The 18,728-nt window shown below is 40.5% G+C and overlaps 1 protein-coding gene across 5 annotated transcripts in view; it reads left to right on the forward strand.

The window, feature by feature from the left end:
• pak5 (p21 protein (Cdc42/Rac)-activated kinase 5) overlaps positions 1 to 18,728 on the forward strand; it is a 266,982-nt gene that overhangs the window by 206,517 nt on the left and 41,737 nt on the right. For 4 of the 5 annotated variants that reach the window (XM_063056164.1, XM_063056165.1, XM_063056166.1 and 1 more), the window contains one exon: positions 10,792 to 11,601. The exons of the other annotated variant lie outside the window; for it this stretch is intronic. In XM_063056164.1, coding sequence (XP_062912234.1) covers positions 10,792 to 11,601 — 810 coding nt within the window. The remainder of the gene's footprint in view (positions 1 to 10,791; positions 11,602 to 18,728) is intronic. 5 annotated transcript variants of the gene reach the window in all.

Below are 18,728 nucleotides of genomic sequence, written 5' to 3' on the forward strand. Positions count from 1 at the left end.
GGACTCTCCCCGCCGACCTGACTACCCTTCTGGTAGCCTTTACTCAGGGCAAACTTCATTTTATGCGTCAACGCATACTCATCCGCTAACTTAGCAGTTGTGGCTAACATGGCTGCTTCTTTCTCATCGAGGTAGGGTCTCATACCCTCAGGGACACAACCTTTAAACTGCTCAATCAGGATCAGCTGCAGCAGTCTGTCATAATCCCCCTCTACCCCCTTCGAGGCGCACCAATGCTCACAATATGTCTGCATCTCACGGGCAAACTCCAAATACGTGCGGTCCCACTGCTTCCTCGCATTCCGGAACCTCTGCCGGTATGCCTCCGGGACCAACTCATAAATCCTGAGGATGGCCTCTTTCACCACCTCATACCTCTGGGCATCTTCTGCGGACAAAGCGGAGTAAGCTTCTTGGGCTTTTCCTTTCAGTACACTCTGAAGTAAAACAACCCACTCATCCCTCGGCCAGTCCTGACTTATAGCCACTTTTTCGAAGTGGAGAAAGTACCGATCCACGTCGGTATCGTCAAATGGGGGAACCAGCCTAACCTCCTGGGTCACCCAGAACCCTCCACCTTGGTTCGGCACGAGCCCCTGCTCTGCCCTTATTCTTAACTTCTCCAATTCGAATTCCCTTTCCCTATGTTTCTCCAACTGCTGCAACTGTCTCTCTCTCTCTTTCTCTTCTCTTTCCAATTGTCTCTCTCTCTCTTGCCTTTCTACCTCTCTCTTCTGCTCTTCTCGCTGTAACTGTCTGTCCCTCTCTTTCTCTTCTCGCTCCAACTGCTGTACCCGGAACTCGTGCTCGAGTCTCAGTTTTTCAAGCTGCACCTGTACCGCGTCTCCAGCAGGTTTTTCAATAGACACCACCCCCAGCTCGCCTTGGGGAAACACACCTTTAGATACATAGTGCTCTACAATAGCTCTGTGTATCTCCTCTCTCCTCATTGTCGACTTCCCCTTAGCAAGATTCAACCGTTTGGCCACAGCTACCAATTCCGATTTCCTGGCATCCTCTAATGCCTCCAAGGTCGGCGCCTTTATAAATTCCTCAGCCTCCATTTCTGCTGTTTGTCTTTTCTTTCTTTCGGGAATTTTAACCCAATCAATTTACTCCATCCCAAATTTAGCGTTCAAAATCGCAGACGAGAACCCCACTTATGTTACGTACCCCGTAACTGGGTTGCCAAACCAGCAGAAATGGATCACTCAGTTGGAGTCTGGATTACTAGAACTAAGGAAGTTTTATTAAAGAAACAAGCAACACAGTAATCGAAAGGATAATAAATGCAACAGTTCAGCAATGATAAACACACATGTGCACAGAATTAAGATAACAGCATCAATCAAGCTCTATCGTTGTCTAGGGGTAAATGACCAATTTCAAAGTGACACAAAAGTCCAGTTCGATTTAGTTCAGTTCGCAGTAATCATTGCCATGGCGATGGACAACGTGGGGGGGAAGGAGAGAGAAAACGAGAACGACTGATCATTCAGAAACGGCTTCCACTGACAGATCGGCGATATTGCTCACAAGCAGCTTTCGGGCGGGTCCTTTGTGATGTCACCTGAGGTCACCGACTGTGACCCCTCCTCCAGATGCGGTCGATCCTCTGCAGTGAACCCGGCACCCAAGCGAGGGTGGACACACACCGGGTTCCCGCTGATCGTACCTTTCCACCCTGTGCGTTTAAGGCTGATCCCCCGATCAGCCGTCGAAGAGCTTCCCACCGACTCGTGAGAGGCGCACTGCTTCCAGGGTCTCGTTACCTCGGGTGTCGTGTGTGTGTCCTGCCTTAGCGAACCTGTCCCTTTTTATCCCCCTGCTGGGGTATCGCCTGTCCATCACTTCAAACAGTTCAGGGTTCAAAGGGGGAGCCGCTCCAGACAGCTTTCTCTCCCGTCCCTTCATTACACATCTCCAGATCGCCTGTCCATCACTTCAAACAGTTCAGGGTTCAAAGGGGGAGCTGCTCCAGACAGCTCTCTCTCCCGTCCCTTCATTACACATCTCCAGATGCTGCTTCATTGTTCCTTATCTCTCCTTCCCCTGAGGACAGGTGGCAGACCAACTGCTGATGCCACTGATGCTAGCCCAGGCCAGCAAACATCTTAATTTATGTGTATTCTCGTCACACCTTCCACATCTGTATAGGTCACAGGGTTCTGCAGGAGTTCTGCCTTCAACTACCTGTAGAACTGTTTCTTATTCCTTGGAAGAATTATGGTGCTTCCAATCCAGGAATGCCATGTGTTTACAGTTAATTAACTACGGAATCTCCTTGTCATTCTCATAAAATGAGTTCTGGTTATTCTTGGTAGTGAAGCCAAGAGTCTCTTTGTAATTCCCATTTATAGCGGACCTCTTGACAGTCCGTATGCTCCGGACATTCTAAGACTCCTTTTGACTGAGTGTTGACAGATTCTCTGTGAGGTGCCACCTCTGTGGGATTAACCACCTTTCATTCTCAAAACCCATTACCTTGACTAGATCTTTAATTCATTTCTTCAATGTTCCTTGCCTGGAATCTATTTCTGCCCCAGTTTTCATTTATTAAATGCCGTGGGACCTTTAGAATTTGAGAGAAAATACACAAAAATAATCCATTGGTTGTAAAGAAATTGGAGAGAACTTGAGATCCCAGAAGATGTCTTAAACTTGCAAGTTTGCTCTTAAACCAAGCAACAAATCAATTTAAAGTGACAAAGGCAAAATTTATTTAATGCATCTAACTTTTCCATTGCAATGTGGTTGGAACCTGTTGAGGAAAATTGGAGCCTAATCATTTTTAATAGTTGTTTTGGCTGTACAGATATTGACTAGGTGAACAGTTGGTAAAGAACTTCTCAAATGAAACCAAAATATCAGAAATACTGTCATTATTAGGAATAGTGCTACAGCTCTTTGGTCATCAAATATTTTTGTAAGCAGCTTTAAGTGTCACTTTCCTCTGTTTTCTGTAAAATTTTATGCTTATTGTTTGCTTTATTGGCACAAGTACATTTTTCCCAATTAAAGTATTAATGAAGTAATTGAATCCACATGTTGTCATGCATACTATTTCAATTAATTTTGATCTTTCAACTCTTTCAAGAAATTACTTGTTAGTGGGTAGGAAGGATCTGGTTGTTTAAGTACATGGTATCACTGCTTTACAGGACAGACGAAATAAAACCTGTTCAACTATAGCAGTTGGAGCTTCAGCCATCCTATCTCTAAAGTTCCCTCTGTAAAGTCCTCTTCCTTTCTAATTTGCTGTTAAAGATCCTCAAAATTTATTGTATTGACTGGGGTTTCAGTTATTCTTAGGTCTTGTTTCCCATGGTATCAATTTCTATTTTCTATATGCATCAGATGTTTTTGAAGAAGTCTTTCTGCATCAAAAATATTGGGCTTAAAATTGTTCCCTGTGCAAAAATAAGTGGAGAGGTACTGTGAAGTAAGATCAGCAAGATTGCTTAGAAGCCTTTCTTTTGCAAGTTCCCAGCATAGCAGATGGTGGAAATGACAGAAGTAATCTTTTAGATAGCACGTTAGAGGTGGTGGGAAAAGAGAGGGAGAAGAGATGATCAGTGGAGAGACAGGGAAATCTAGAAGAGCATGGATGAGATTTAGAAGTGGGAAGGGTCTTGGAGGAGATTTTATTTCAATTCATTTTCAATGTTACGGACCCTGCTGATACAACTAACACTTATTCCAACTCCTAATTTCATTTGGACGGTGAGTCTTGTTAGTCCATTTTAGAGGGTATTTAAGAGATTAACAAAAATGTGCAAAGTATCAGTAATAGTACTAAATTGTTGAACAAGGAAAATATCTAGTTCGCAGATGACATTTAGGGAATGAAATCTGCATTGTGTCCAGTGATTCTGTGCTATTATGTTGTACTCACCACTCAAACTGCAGCAGTCCAAGAACCAGCTCACCACCATAGCCTCAAAAACAGTTAGAGATGGTCTGGAATTATTAGCTTGCTCATGATTCCTCTTTCCCTTGTTTCAATAGTATAAAAATCTTTTTAAATGCTTGTAAATGTTAATTAAAAAGAATGGTTGAATATTACATTACAAAACGTGTGTGTGTGTGTGTGTGTGTGTGTGTGTGTGTGCATGTGCGCGTGCGCGCAGCCAGGGTGCCTAAGACTTTTCCACAGTCCTGTGTTTATCAACATGGAGCAGAGAGCACGTTTGTAAATCTGGCAGGAGCAAAGGATGTTGGGAATGGTGAGGGTGGAGTGCTGTGGGAGGGGTTTGGGACAGGTGGCAGAGATGTGTCAGAGCCAGGGGGAGGGTTGGGATGCAGTGAGTGCAGGGACACCCAGCCCTGAGACACCAAGCAAGGTAATTTGATTCCAAACAATCAATTTATTGATCATTATAAAATGTCTCTCTGGTATGGGAAATCACGTCATATGAACAAAAGTAAAACTGATTCTTGTGTCATTTATGTAAGGAAATGACAGAAGCATTTAAAATGAGGCCTGCAAAAATTTGGCTGTTCGTTTAGAATGGCAAAAAATGTACTTTATACATTTGGTATTTAATTTATGCAGCATAATTGATGAGGTCTTAAAAGGGTAAAGTTATTAATTCAACACAGCTATCCATTATAGCTACTTTGTTTGTCTGACAGATGTTCAATAGCCTAGAGGAGATCATGTATTTCTGCAAACAGAAAAAAATTCCATTACAGTTTATCATTAAAAAAACAGACTTCTCAAATTGTCTTGTGACAAATCGTCATTATGACTGAAATCTAACACCAAGAGCTGTTCCAAAAGTAATAAAACTGAAATAAAACTAACCTCTTAAAACATTTGACTTCAATTTCTTTATATGAAATATTTTGAATCACAGATATTTAAAGCTAGATGATACTTGCCAATTCAAGTCTACCCTTAGTTCTTAGCTCTGTTCAATGTGCTTTTGAATGAAGAAGTATTTTTTTAATATATTTGTGCATAAAACATAGTTTACTTGAAGCTGCCAAAAGTTTTATTCCTAGAACTCATTGACAATCAGTAACACAAAAAAAAATTGTTAAAATGTGGAGAATAGCATTAGGTTAAAAGGGTTTCCATTGTGTGAATGATTTTTAGAAAAGAATACAGAAAATTGAAAAAAAAATCAAAACTTCAGAACATTTCTTTCAAACATAAGAACATAAAAAATAGGAGGAGAAGCAGGAACAGGAGGTCCATTGAACCTGCTCCACAATTCAAAAAGATCATGACTGATCAGGCCTGGACTCAGGTCCACTCACCTGCCTTTTCCCCATGGCCCTTAATTCCCCTGCTAGACATAAATCAATCTAATAATGTCTTATATGGTGAGGTAGCTTCTACTATTTTTCTAGGCAGACAATTCCAGATTTACTACTATCTAGGAAAAGCAGTTTCTCCACACTTAATCTATTCCTCCAAATCTTGTAATGTTCCTTTGTTCTAGTTTCACATACGAGTTGAAATAACTTTCCTGCCTCTATTTTATCTATGTTTTTTATAATTTTATATGCTTCATAAAATGCCCTCTCATTCCACTGAATTCCAGCGAGTATAGTCCCAGACAACTCAATCTCTCCTCATGGGCTAATATCCACATCTTCAGAATAAACTTTGTGAACCTGCTGTGTACTACCCCAGAAATCTGTACATCTTTCCTTAAGTATATACAGTTGCAGGTTAATTTTCCTCTATACACAATCCCTCTGGCAATGAAAGCCAACATTCCAGGTGTCTCCTTGATAACCTGCTGTAAATCAACCTTTGTAATTCATGCACGAATTATCACAAATTTTTCTGTGCAAAAGCATGTTGCAGTCCTACACCATTTAAGTAATAATCTGATTTTATGTTTCTCCTTCCAAAGTGGCTGACTTTGCAGTTACCAATATGGTACTTCATCTGCCATTCTTTGCCTACTAACTTAATCGATCCATATCTCTCTGCAGACTCCCCAAACTGTTTGCACAGTTTGCTTTTCCATTCAGTTTAGTGTCTTCAGCAATCTTTACATTAAACTAGACAAACTCATAATTCACATTTTAACTTAACTTCATATTCAGTCTGTAAATTAAGGTTAGAGACAGACGAGACTGTGACTGCTTTGTCAGGTAATATTGAATGTTTCAATTAAATCCTGCACAGTACATTAAGAGAACAATACAAACCTACAAAATTAATTAAAATACAACTGATTCAGAGCCATGACTTATTAAGTTAAATAAATTTATTTTTGTAGTCTTTTTGCATTTAATTATTATCAAACTTAGCAAGTGTAGAAAATAATATATGGGTTACATATTTAAACACCATGCCCAAAAGCTTTGTTCTGTGACAACCAAGTATTTGCTAACCTGCCAACTGCCTCACATATTTTTGCTACAATTCTGATTGAGAGGCATTGATCATGTGGATAGTCAGAGGCTTTTTCCCAGGGCTGAAATTGTTAGCATGAGAGGGCATAGTTTTAAGGTGCTTGGAGGTAGGTACAGAGGAGATGTCAAGGGTAAGTTTTTTACGAAGAGAGTGGTCAGTGAGTGGAATGGGCTGCCGGTGGAGGTGGAAACAATAAGGTCTTTTAAAAGACTCTTGGATAGGTACATTGAGCTTAGAGAAATAGAGGGCTATGGGTAAGCCTAGGTAGTTCTAAGGTAAGGACAAGTTCAGCACAGCTTTGTGGGCCAAAGCTCCTGTATTGTGCTGTAGTTTTTCTATGTTTCTAATGATTTAGCATTCTCTAATCATTGTCACTGTTTCTGACAACATTCTTAACCTATCCAGCACATAGTGAGAGATTTGGACAGGAGAAAGTGATCCATTTGAGAAAGATTTTGTTTAACCAAAGTCTCCACAATTTTTGTGGTGGTTAGTGTACAAGAGCACTACTTGCAAAGACCGGTGGAGTGTTTTTTTTAAGTGTCCAAAAATATTTCTTTATCCAGCTTTTATTCAAACTGATTTTTGAGCCGTGATCCAACATTTGTGGCAACTTGCACTGCATACTTGATAGCCATTTACTATATTACAATAAGTGATTGCACCTGATAATTATTTCATTGGCTGTAAGGCAATTTAGGAAATTCTAACATTATGTAAGGCATTCTATAAATACAAGCAACACACATCAAAGTTGCTGGTGAACGCAGCAGGCCAGGCAGCATCTCTAGGAAGAGGTACAGACGACGTTTCAGGCCGAGACCCTCCATCAGGACTAACTGAAGGAAGAGTTAGTAAGAGATTTGACAGTGGGAGGGGGAGGGGGAGGGGGAGATCCAAAATGATAGGAGAAGACAGGAGGGGGAGGGATGGAGCCAAGAGCAGGACAGGTGATTGGCAAAGGGGATATGAGAGGATCATGGGACAGGAGGCCCGGGGAGAAAGACAAGGCGGGGGAGACCCAGAGGATGGGCAAGGGGTATAGTCAGATGGACAGAGGGAGAAAAAGGAGAGTGAGAGAAAGAATGTGTGTATAAAAATAAATAACGGATGGGGTACGAGGGGGAGGTGGGGCATTAACGGAAGTTAGAGAAGTCAATGTTCATGCCATCAGGCTACCCAGACGGAATATAAGGTGTTGTTCCTCCAACCTGAGTGTGGCTTCATCTTTAGAGTAGAGGAGGCTGTGGATAGACATATCAGAATAGGAATGGGATGTGGAATTAAAATGTGTGGCCACTGGGAGATCCTGCTTTCTCTGGCAGACAGAGCGTAGGTGTTCAGCAAAGCGGTCTCCCAGTCTGCGTCGGGTCTCGCCAATATATAGAAGGCCACATGGGGAGCACCGGACGCAGTATATCACCCCAGCCGACTCACAGGTGAAGTGTCGCCTCACCTGGAAGGACTGTCTGGGGCCCTGAATGGTGGTAAGGGAGGAAGTGTAAGGGCATGTGTAGCACTTGTTCCTCTTACAAGGATAAGTGCCAGGAGGGAGATCAGTGGGGAGGGATGGGGGGGATGAATGGACAATGGACAAGGGAGTCGCGTAGGGAGCGATCCCTGCGGAAAGCAGAGGTGGGGGAGGGAAAGATGTGCTTAGTGGTGGGATCCCATTGGAGGTGGCGGAAGTTACGGAGAATAATATGTTGGACCCGGAGGCTGGTTGAGTGGTAGGTGAAGACCAGGGGATCCCTATTCCTAGTGGGGTGGCGGCAGGATGGAGTGAGAGCAGATGTGCGTGAAATGAGAGCAGAGTTGATGGTGGAGGAAGGGAAGCCCCTTTCTTTGAAAAAGGAGGACATCTCCCTCATCCTGGAATGAAAAGCCTCATCCTAAGAGCAGATGCGGCGGAGACGGAGGAATTGCGAGAAGGGGATGGCATTTTTGCAAGAGACAGGGTGAGAAGAGGAATAGTCCAGATATCTGTGAGAGTCAGTAGGCTTGTAGTAGACATCAGTGGATAAGCTGTCACCAGAGATAGAGACAGAAAGATCTAGAAAGGGGAGGGAGGTGTCGGAAATGGACCAGGTAAACTTGAGGGCAGGGTGAAAGTTGGAGGCAAAGTTAATAAAGTCAACGAGCTCAGCATGTGTGCGGGAAGCAGCGCCAATGCAGTCGTCGATGTAGCAAAGGAAAAGTGGGGGACAGATACCAGAATAGGTACGGAACATAGATTGTTTCACGAAGCCAACAAAAAGGCAGGCATAGCTAGGACCCATACGGGTGCCCATAGCTACACCTTTAGTTTGGAGGAAGTGGGAGGAGCCAAAGGAGAAATTATTAAGAGTAAGGACTAATTCCGCTAGACGGAGCAGAGTGGTGGTAGAGGGGAACTGATGAGGTCTGGAATCCAAAAAGAAGCGGAGAGCTTTGAGACCTTCCTGATGGGGGATGGAAGTATATAGGGACTGGACATCCATGGTGAAAATAAAGCAGTGGGGGCCAGGGAACTTAAAATCATCGAAACGTTTAAGAGCGTGAGAAGTGTCACGAACATAGGTAGGAAGGGATTGAACAAGGGGGGATAAAACCGTCTTGAGGTATGCAGAAATGAGTTCGGTGGGGCAGGAGCAAGCTGAGACAATAGGTCTGCCAGGACAGGCAGGTTTGTGGATCTTGGGTAGGAGGTAGAAATGGGAAGTGTGAGGTGTGGGAACTATAAGGTTGGTAGCAGTGGATGGGAGATCCCCTGAGCGGATAAAGTCGGTGCTGGTGTGGGAGACAATGGCCTGGTGCTCCTTAGTGGGGTCACGATCGAGGGGTAAATAAGAGGAGGTATCCGCGAGTTGTCGCTGTGCCTCGGCAAGGTAGAGGTCAGTATGCCAGACTACAACAGCAACCCCCTTATCGGCAGGTTTAATAGTGAGGTTAGGATTAGTGCGGAGGGAGTGGAGAGCAGAGCGTTCCGAAGGAGTGAGGTTGGAATGGGGACAAGGTGCGGTGAAGTCGAGATGGTTGATGTCCCGTCGGCAGTTAGCAATGTTGTTTGCGTTCTATAAATACAAGTTATTTTTCTTTCTTATGTCCCCAGAAAAGACCTGAAAATTGAACTAGAGACCAGATTTTTTAAATTGGATTAAAATACTAATTCATATAAAGTCAAGCAACCTTCAACTAAATCTATGCCATGCATGAAGTACCTACATTACTCTCTTTTTGTTACTTTTCTACTTCTCCTCATATTTCCATCAACTCAACCTCCACCCACTCCACCAATTCTGTCACTCTCATCTACACACTCATGGTAATTCACAGTAGCCAATCAATCAACCAACCAACCAACCAACCTGCATAGACTTGGGATGGGGAGGGAAAGGTGAACCATATGGAGCCATGTTCTCCTTGCTGTCAGAAGGAGAATTTGCAAGCTCCACACAGACAACACTGAAGATCAATATATAGTTCACGTAACTAGAACTGTGATGCAGCATCTTTCTTACCTGCACCGTATCTTAAATTCTTAAATTGCAGGATGGTAATGAGCAATAAACAATATTGAAAATCAAACAATTTCTAATAAAGGCACAACCAAAAACTGCATACAGAATAATACTTTAATATCCTTTAAGGTAAAAGTGAATATTGTTTTTGCTTTATGCTGTTGATAACTGTATTTAATTTTGTGATTGTGTTAAAACTTGGTACATTAATCTCATGGACCTCTCCTACTTAATTTGCATTACAATTTATCCCTTGGATACAACTTTTGTTAACTTAGGCAATGTTCTCTAGTTAAAATTAGACAATATGAACGACATGGTGATTTTATGCTTAGAAAAACTTTTAAATTATTCTTCAATGTGATCAGTTAATGTGGAATGGACTAATATTTGATAGCATACCAGAAAACAGAAAATACTGGAAACACGCAAAAAGCTCTTGATGAAGGTTATCTGCTAAAATCCTTACTTGATCATTTTGTTCTTCAGATAGTGAATGATGTGTTCTTCCAGCATTTCAATTTCAAGTAGGGCTTGAAGATTTGGGACAGAGAAAAGATTTTTTTTGTGTAAGAGGAACATCATCACTGACACAACCTATATCTCAGGGAGTGAGAATAGATTCATACTTCCCTGATTGCCAGTTATCTCAATTAATTCAGACCAAAAGGATAGATTAAGCAGGAAAGATAGAGTAGATCATTAAATACAATGTAGACAAAGAGAACTTCAACAGCTTGATATTTCAAAATTATTAATATGCATGAACTTCTGTAATAGTTTATCAGATAAACTGTATTCTTGGTAAAGGAATGCATTTTAACTTTAAAGCATTATTTGTTGTGTTCTAATGCTAAATACCTTTTAAATTATAGCATCTGTCTGTATTAACTGATTTACTTTTTGTTACAGACTATAGTCAGAGGAAACAGAGCATGGAAAGACACTTCTTTAAATGGCCTGTTGGAAGAGTTCAATGATATTTCCGTAACTCGCTCAAACTCTCTACGTAGGGAGAGTCCTCCTGCTGCACCACAGATAAATTCAAACCATAGCCCTTGCAGTCCTGAAGAAAATGGCTTCACCCATTATTATCTTAAACATACATATGATATTGAATCTTCAAAAGATTTTACAGCAGGGAAGTTCAAAGAACAGAGAAATCATACAGGAGACTGGGATAGATACTACATGTATAATAAAGCAGCTCAACAAAATGGCCAGGATTTGAACAGAGCTCGATCGGTGGAAACATATTACTTAGAAGATAATGTACAAAAGGCAGATTTTGGTAGGTTGCCACCAGACTACCATGCATATATGGTGTCAAAGATTAGGCCAACAGATCACATTATGACAAGCAGGGATTCCTCAGGAGCTCAAAGGTCACCACTAAGTCACAGGAGACACCTACAAGCTGCACCTTCTAGAACTGTTTCTCAACGAGAAGCTCCTACAGAAAAATTGGAATATCAAGAAAAAGACTTGGGTCCAGAACCACAAAGGGAAGATTTAGATAAACGACCAAAGTCATCCTATGTCACACCAACAAGTCCTCAACCTACAATGAGACAAAGATCAAAATCAGGATCTGGACTGCAAGAACCAAGTATGCTAAACACAGCCAGTGCATTTAAGTCACCTCGACCCACTGGGCATTCATATAATTCATACACTTATCCCAGGCTGTCTGAGACGACGGCTGTAGCGTGCATTCCTAAGGTAAATGCCAAATACATATGCAGACACCTCTGTGTGTCACTGTAGGCGTGATTTCTCTAGATTTATTATCTCTGTAGCTGTAATTTTGCACCCTCTTTTGACTGATTTATTGGTGATTGTGCTGTTTTCATGTTGAAACAAATGCTTTATTTTAAAGATTCAATAATTTAGCCATAATTGCTTTAAAAAGCACTCAAAAAGGTAAGTTGGATAAGTTAGTCTTTTTATTCATATATAGTTAGATGAAAGAGATTATTAGTATTCTAATGAATCTAAAAAGATGTCCCACTGTAAGGTGTTTTCAAAGTTCAAAGTAAATTTTATTATCAAAGTACATATAGGTCACCATTTACAACCCTGAAATCCATTTATTGTGGACATACTCAGCAAATCAATAGAATAGTAACTATAACAGGATCAGTGAAAGACAACCAGAGTGCAGAAGACAATGAACTGTGCAAATATAAATAATTAGCAATAAATAATGAGATAAAAGAGTTCTTAAAGTGAGATCATTGGTTGTGGGAACATCTGACTATTGGGGCAAGTGAGTGTAGTTATTCCCTGTTATTCAAGAGCCTGATGAATGCGGGGCAGTAATTGTTCTTGAACCTGGTGATGCGAGTCCTGAGGATCTTGTATAACTGGAGAATGCACCCTAGCAGTTGTATGTAACAAGCAAGTAAAGCAGGTACCTTGCAGAGCGAAAAGAGGACATGACCTGGGTGGTGGGGATTCTGATGATGGATGCTGCTTTTCTGCGACAGCATTTCGTGTAGATGTGCTCAATGGTTGGGATGGCTTTATCTATGATGTACTAGGCCAAATCCACTGCCATTTGGAGGATTTTCCATTCATAGGCATTGGCATTAATGATTTAGTAATATTTAGATATTGTGCTGTGCATCACATTAATATTTTGCAAGTCAAAGATATTTTACATACTGCTTTTATTTTTTTCACATTCATCAATCAATGGTTCTCACCAGGTGATGCATCTGGTTCATGCCCTCACAGCAACCAATTCTTCCTGCTTCCTTGAAAATTGTATTCCTAAGTAATGCTGGATGCAATTGTGAGCTAATCGTGCTGTAATTAACAGACAAAAGCCGTATTTTGCTCCTCCAGTATGTCATGTTCAGTCTGTGTTTAACAGATTGTTTTGAATGCAGTTACCGCAAGATCTTTTGTTGAGAATAAAGATCACGCAATTCTTCCCTGCCATCCTTTGGTCACCAGAGATGATTCTGTAGAACAGCTGGGAAGCCAGATTAAGAAATCTGTTCTTGAGTTTCTAGCAATCTTGCTCTGATATGCAGAGCTCATTTGCAATGACTGACAAAAATACTCTTTGGCGGGCAGGTCCACTGATACTTCTGTTGTACTTTAAACTTAATAAAATAAACTGAGATGTTTGAAAGATTGGATTAAATATTGTAAAGGTATGTTATGACAGGGTAAAGAGAGAGGTTGAAGACTTTTTGAAAGTGAAAAGTGGTATAGCAAAAGGTGAGCTTCATAGCACAGTGCATAGAAAGCTGAAGGCACTGCTGCCAACACTGAAATAATATATAATTTGGGGATGCATATGAGGCCAAGACTGGAGGAGTGCAAATATTTTGGATGATTATGTATTGAGAGAAAACAGCAGAGTTTTGGATGGTAAGGCCGTCAAGGGATTTGAAAACTTTGTTCTTATATTGTTCTAAAAATGATAGGGCTACTCAGTAAGCTAAAACAGAAATTGTATCTGGCAAATCTTTGAGCAATCTACAGTTTACAATAGTTCACCAGTTCTGAGCATTTTTCTTCCACATTTATTGCGGCTTTTCTATGTGAGATTTTGCTTATTCTATATAACTAGTGCCACTTCCAATCTTTATTCTCCTCTACTGAATCTACTGATGAAATAGCTTTGAGGCAACTGTGATTTTCTTACATTATTCACTATTGTATGCAAAAGAGAATCCATCATGTGTGATCTGAAATAGGGTAGACATGATGATGATATGTGTTATAGGTGAGCTCCGTTCACGCTCTATCTGATGTGTGCGTACTCACTTTCAGACAGTTATGGAACCTCATCCATTACTACCACCTCAGCAACATAGGGGATGAGCCGATTTTATCACATGCCATTGACACATCTGACATTTCTCCATTCATTAGATTAGACATCCAATTTGAGGCCTTCCTGGCAAATTTATTTTTTAGCTAGACATTGTTGGATTAAACATTAGTTACATTGTATTGAACTTCCATTTGCAGTGGTGATTCTGTACTGTAGCTGCTTCTGAACATTTCAATTGACTGCAGTGGAACAGAATTTCAGAAGTGAGTATGTTGTAAAGTCACTGCTATGTAATACAAGAAAGTGAAGGTGATATTTCAACCCATTATCTCTAACGTTCCCTGAAAAATCTTATACTGAAATTGAATTTAATTCTGGACATGGCGTGGATTCCGGGGCTGTAAATCCAAGAATGCATTTTGGAAATTGGGCAAGAACACATGAATTTGCTTGGGGGGGGGCGGGGGATAAAAGTAGATATTCTTTTCTTTCTTGTACCTATCAAAACATATTTATCACTGGACTTTTAACCCTATTGATATTCAAATGAAAACTATGTTAAGATTAGACTACGTCTATCATAGGAGCACCTAGCTTGCTATACCAGACCATGATGCAACGACTCTGGATACTTTCAATACTAAACTTGAAGAAGTTTGTTAGAGTGTTAACTTTTTGAGAGAGCCATGGTTTTCAGGGATATTGGAAACTTGGTTCAGAAAAAGAAAGATACGTACAATAAATATAGGCAGCATGAAGTAAATGAAGTGCTCGAGGAATATAAAGAATGTAAAAAGAATATTAAGAAAGAAATTAGAAAGGCTAAAAGATATGAGGTTGCTTTGGCAAGTAAGGTGAAAATAAATCCAGAGTGTTTCTACAGTTATATTAATAGCAAAAGGATAGTGAGAGATAAAATTGGTCCCTTAGAGAATCAGATATGTGATTATATCAGCCATGTGCGGAGCCAAAAGAGATGGGGGAGATTCTGAACAATTTCTTTTCTTCGGTATTCACCAAGGAGAAGGATATTGAATTGTGTAAGATAAGGGAAACAGGTAGGGAAGTTATGGAAACTATGATGATTAAAGAAGAGGAAGTATTGGCACTTTTAAGGAATATAAAAGTGGATAAGCCTCTGGGTCCTGACAGGATATTCCCTAGGACCTTGAGGGAAGTTAGTGTGGAAATAGCAGGGGCTCTGACAGAAATATTTCAAATGTCATTAGAAATGGGGATGGTGCCGGAGGATTGGCATATTGCTCATGTTGTTCCATTGTTTAAAAAGGGTTTTAAGTGTAAACCTAACAATTATCGGCCTGTGAGTTTGACGTCAGTGGTAGGTAAATTGATGGAGAGTATTCCTAGAGATGGTATATATATTATTATCTAGATAGACAGGGTCTGATTAGGAACAGTCAAGATGGATTTGTGCATGGAAGGTCATGTTTGACAAATCTTATTGAATTTTTTGAAGCGGTTACTAGGAAAGTTGATGGGGGTAAAGCGGTGGATGTTGTCTATATGGACTTCAGTAAGGCCTTTGACAAGGTTCCACACGGAATGTTAGTTAGGAAGGTTCAATCGTTAGGTATTAATATTGAGGTAGTAAAATGGATTCAGCAGTGGCTGGATGGGAGACGCCAGAGAGTAGTGGTGAATAACTGTTTGTCAGATTGGAGGCCCGTGACTAGTAGTGTGCCTCAGGGATCTGTACTGGGTCCGATGTTGTTTGTCATATACATTAATGATCTGGATGATGGGGTGGTAAATTGGATTAGTAAGTATGCAGATGATACTAAGATAGATGGCGTTGTGGATAATGAAGTAGGTTTTCAAAGCATGCGGAGATTTAGGCCAGTTAGAAAAGTGGGCTGAAAGATGGCAGATGGAGTTTAATGCTGATAAATGTGAGGTGCTACATTTTGGTAGGACTAATCAAAATAGGACATACATGGTAAATGGTAGGGCACTGAAGAATGCCGTAGAACAGAGGGATCTAGGAATAATGGTGCATAGTTCCCTGAAGGTGGAATCTCATGTGGATAGAGTGGTGAAGAAAGCGTTTGGTATGCTGGCCTTTATAAATCAGAGCATTGAGTATAGGGGTTGGGATGTAATGTTGAATTTGTACAAGGCATTGGTAAGGCCAAATTTGGAGTATTGTGTACAGTTCTGGTCACCGAATTATAGGAAAGATGTCAACAAAATTGAGAGAATACAGAGAAGATTTACTAGAATGTTACCTGGGTTTCATCATCTAAGTTATAGAGAAAGGTTGAACATGTTGGGTCTTTATTCTTTGGAGCGTAGAAGGTTGAGGGGGGACTTGATAGAGGTATTTAAAATTATGAGGGGGATAGAGTTGACGTGGATAGGCTTTTTCCATTGAGAGTGGGGGAGAGTCAAACAAGAGGACATGTTGAGGGTTAAAGGGCAAAAGCTTAGGGGTAACATGAGGGGGAACTTCTTTACTCAGAGAGTGATAGCTGTGTGGAACGAGCTTCCAGCAGAAGTGGTTGAGGCTGGTTCGATGTTGCTATTTAAAGGTAAATTGGATGGCCATATGGACAGGAAAGGAATGGAGGGTTATGGTCTGAGTGCAGGTCGGTTGGACTAGGTGAGAGTAAGGGTTCGGCACGGACTAGAAGGGCTGAGATGGCCTGTTTCCGTGCTGTAATTGTTATATGGTTACATGTTGTGACAAGCAGAACCTCCTTAACCTCCTTTAAAAAAGAGCCTCTCCTTCCACTTCCTGAAGTAAACAATCAACTCTAGTTTTGTTGACATTGTGTGTGTGTGTGTGTGTGCGAGATGTATATATGTATATACATACATACACATATATATATACATACACACACACACACACACACACACACACACACACACACATGCATACGTGTGTGTATAAATGACAGAACTGTCATTTGAAGGTGGAATTGAAGTTGAAGTTGTGCTTAGGGACACAGTCATATGTATATAGAGAGCAGAACAAGGGATAAGCATGCACCTTTGGTTGTACCTGTATTGATGATCAGTAAGAAGGACATTTTGTTCTCAATCCTCACTGAAATCTGCCAATGAGGAAGTCGAGTATCCAGTTGCAGAGGGAGGTGTGGAGGCGTAGGTCTTGAAGCTTGATGATGAGATTGGATGAGATGATTGTCTTAAACACCAAATGAAAGTTGTTGAGCAATAGCCTAGTGGTTGAGTTCCTTTTGTCCAGATAGTTCAGAACATAGTAAAGAGCGAGAGAAATCTCATCTGAACTTTATCCTTGGGTAGAAATGTCATATACCAGAGAATATGCATTCGAGGTGAGAGAGAGAAAGTTGAAACGAAATTTGGTGGAACAAGTTTTTTACAGAAAGTGGTAGGTGCCTGGAATGGACTACCAAGAGTAATGGTGGAATCAGATGCAATGTTGGAGTTTAAGCTGCTTTTAAATAGGTACATGGATGTGCAGGATGTGGAGGCATGTGAATCATGTAGAGGAAGAAGAGCTTTGGTATTGTGTTTGATACATAAATCATGAGCCAAAGAGCTTGCTCCAGTGCTGTACTATTCTGTGTTCTATATTCTGAGGTTCATGGCTTGAAATTGTATACAAGGCAGCTTGTTTCCTTTTGATAGTAACGACTGCTGCAGTTTCTCATATACATGATCTAGCATTGCAGAAATAACACCAAGACTTCATTGCACTCTGCATACTCTAAAGTACCAACCGAATTTAGTTAATTTTGTAGTGTACTGTACTTAAATTGCATAGCATATAAGGAAAGCATGTACTATATAGCAAAATTTCTATGCCATATATAATTTTCAAAATTAGATTCTGTAAACCAAATATTAACACCTGTACCATCAATTTGTGAATCGATGGCAGGTCTTGCACCTGGAAGCAAACTTCGATAAGTTGCCGCACATGAGGCTGCTTATAAAGATAAGAACCCATGGTATTACTGGAAAGATTCTAATGCAGCTGACTGGTAGAAGGCAAAGAGGACGAATAAGGGGGGCCTTTCTGCTCTGCTGCCGGTGACTAATGGTGATATGCCGGGGTGGGTGTTTGTACCACTACTTTTCACATTATGTATTAATAATTTGGATGATTAAATAGCTAGCTTTGTGGCCGATGATACACAGAGATGGGTAAAGGGGAAGGTAGTGTTGAGGAAGCAGGGAGTCTGCGAAAGGACTTAGACAGATCAGGAGAATGAGCAAGGTAGCAGCAGGTGGAATTCAGTGTAGGGAAGTGTATGGTCATGCATTTTGATAGAAGTGTAGACTTTTTTATATGGGGAGTGAATTCAGAATTTGAAGGTGCAAAGGGACTTGGGAGTCCTCGTGCAGGATTCCCTAAAAGTTAACTTGCAGGTTGAGTCAGTTGTAAAGAAGGTAAATGCAATATCAGCATTCATTTTGAGAGAACTAGAATATAAAAGCAAGGATGTAATACTGAGGCTTCAGAAGGCATTTATCAGACCACATTTGGAGTATTGTGAGCAGTTTTGGGCTCATATCTAAAAAAAATGTGCTGGCATTGGAGAGGACCAGAGGAGGTTATGAGAATGAATCCAGGAATGACAGTATTAACATATAAGGAGTGTGTGATGGGATTGAGAAGGAAAATAAATCAGATATGATTGAAAGGCAGAACAGACCCATTGTATCAAATGGCCTAATTCTGCTCCTGTGTCTTAAAACAGATATTTTATTTAATATTTGGTTATGATTGCAACAATTTCAGTAGTTAATGTGGAGAAATTATGTTAACATTGAAATATGGTTTACTTAAGTGACTAAAATTTATTTCTTTGTAATTGGACACTGGGGAAAGTAGTTAAAGCATGTAAAAAATTTTGAAATTTTTTAGCTTATTAAGCAATTCAGAGATAATTGTGCATGTATATATGGATTATGTGATTAGAAGCAAAGTGTGGTCAATACTCATTTGTTTTTATATTAAGTGTAAATATCAGTATATGAATGATATTTTTCATTGATTTTCAGAGGTAAATGAATGAAAATTATTTAGCCATTTCACACATTA

The sequence above is a fragment of the Mobula hypostoma genome, chromosome 8, assembly GCF_963921235.1.
Source record: "Mobula hypostoma chromosome 8, sMobHyp1.1, whole genome shotgun sequence".
NCBI lineage: Eukaryota > Metazoa > Chordata > Chondrichthyes > Myliobatiformes > Myliobatidae > Mobula > Mobula hypostoma.